This window comes from Gopherus flavomarginatus, chromosome 1 (assembly GCF_025201925.1).
Source record: "Gopherus flavomarginatus isolate rGopFla2 chromosome 1, rGopFla2.mat.asm, whole genome shotgun sequence".
In the NCBI taxonomy this organism is placed as follows: Eukaryota; Metazoa; Chordata; order Testudines; family Testudinidae; genus Gopherus; species Gopherus flavomarginatus.
The window spans coordinates 377500781-377502350 of record NC_066617.1 but is presented as its reverse complement, the minus strand read 5'-3'; the positions used below and the strand labels follow the sequence as shown (position 1 = coordinate 377502350).

At 51.0% G+C, this 1570-nt stretch overlaps 1 protein-coding gene across 1 annotated transcript; it reads right to left on the bottom strand.

Annotated features, from left to right (window-relative positions):
• Window positions 1–622: 622 nt before the first annotated feature.
• On the bottom strand, window positions 623–1570 carry LOC127053073 (olfactory receptor 52M1-like). The gene has a single exon (XM_050957214.1). The coding sequence runs from the start codon at window positions 1568–1570 to the stop codon at window positions 623–625; it is 948 nt and encodes a 315-aa protein (XP_050813171.1).

The following is a 1570-nucleotide window of genomic DNA, read 5'->3' as shown; positions in this document are numbered from 1 at the left end:
CTAAAATCGTAGTGTAGACCAGGCCTCTGCTGACTATATCGCAGCCCTGCTCCCAACCCTCAGCTGATTTTATATAGTTTCCTGGCTTCCCTCTCTGCTCCAGAATGTCCTACGAGCCCCAGCGCTGTGTCCTCACTGCTCGTTCCTTGCCAGGCTGCAGCAGATCCTGTCCCAGCCCCAAAGCAGAGGGAGTGGGGGGAGGAAGGCAGAGATGATCCAGCAAGTGCAAGGGTTTGGAGAGGAGGGGAGCAAGTAAGAGGTGGGATTTTGGGGGAAGATGTTGAGAATGGAGCGGGGCCTTGGGAGAATAGATGGGATGGGGAAAGGGGTCTTGTGGAAAGAGGTGGATCAGGGGGCAGGGCCATGGGGAATTGACAGCACAGGGCATGGGGCCTCAGATATCCAGTTAAAAGCAATTAGAAAGGTGGTATCCTATGGAAGAATGCTTGTACACAAAGGGATTCCTCAGTTTGTCACTCAGACACAGCACAGAAAAACCAGGAAAGGATTTAATGTCACTTTGACTGTCCAGTAAGTGATTGAGGGAAGGGGGCCCAGCACCATGTCACCAGCCAGCTCTGCACAGACTTCGGTCTGAAAGCCAGAGCACCAGGAGAAAACGTTAGGCCCCTTTATGAGTAAAGAGCCAGAGAAGCCTGCCCCGGATCTGTTTGGTCCTCACTCCGTAGATGATGGGGTGCAGCATGGGGGGCAGCAAGAAGTACACATTAACAATAAGAACATGGAAATGCAGGGGCACATTTTGGGCAAATCTGTTCATGAGGGAGATGATGAGACCTGGGATGTAAAAGGCTAAAATGACAAAGAGGTGGGAGCCGCAGGTTTCAAAAGTCTTGAGCCGGGCGTCCTTTGTGGGGAGGCTGAAGATGGCCCTGAGGATCTGGATATAGGACACAGCGATAAAAATCCCATCCATACCAATCACACAGAATTGCACAAAGAGGCCGTAGTAACTACTAACACGGGTGTCGGCGCAGGCCAGGTTCACCACAGCTATGTGTGCGCAGTATGGCTGGGGGATGATGATGGTTCTACAATAAGGCCATTGTCTTGCCAGTAAGGGATAGGGAAATACAACAAAGCAACCACGCAGCACCATGGCCAGCCCAATCTTGGCCACCAGGGGGTTCGTCAGGGTCATGGAATGTCTCAAGGGATTACAGATGGCCACGTAGCGATCCAAAGCCATGGCCAGGAGGATCCCAGACTCCATCACATAGGAGCAGTGAATGAAGTACATCTGAGTGAGGCAGGCACTGAAACTGATCTCCTTGTAATTGAAACAGAAGATTGCCAGTATTTTGGGCAGGATGGATGTATAAAAAACCAGGTCGGTGATAGCTAGCATGCAGAGGAAATAGTACATGGGTTTATGGAGGCTCTGCTCCATCTTCACAATGAACAGGATGGAAAAGTTCCCCAAGATGACTGTAATGTACATAGTGCAGAAGGGGATGGAGATCCAGACATGGGCTGTCTCCAGGCCAGGAATGCCAAGCAGGATGAAGGTGGAGGGTTTGGTGAAGTCGGTTGTGTTGGAACTTGACAT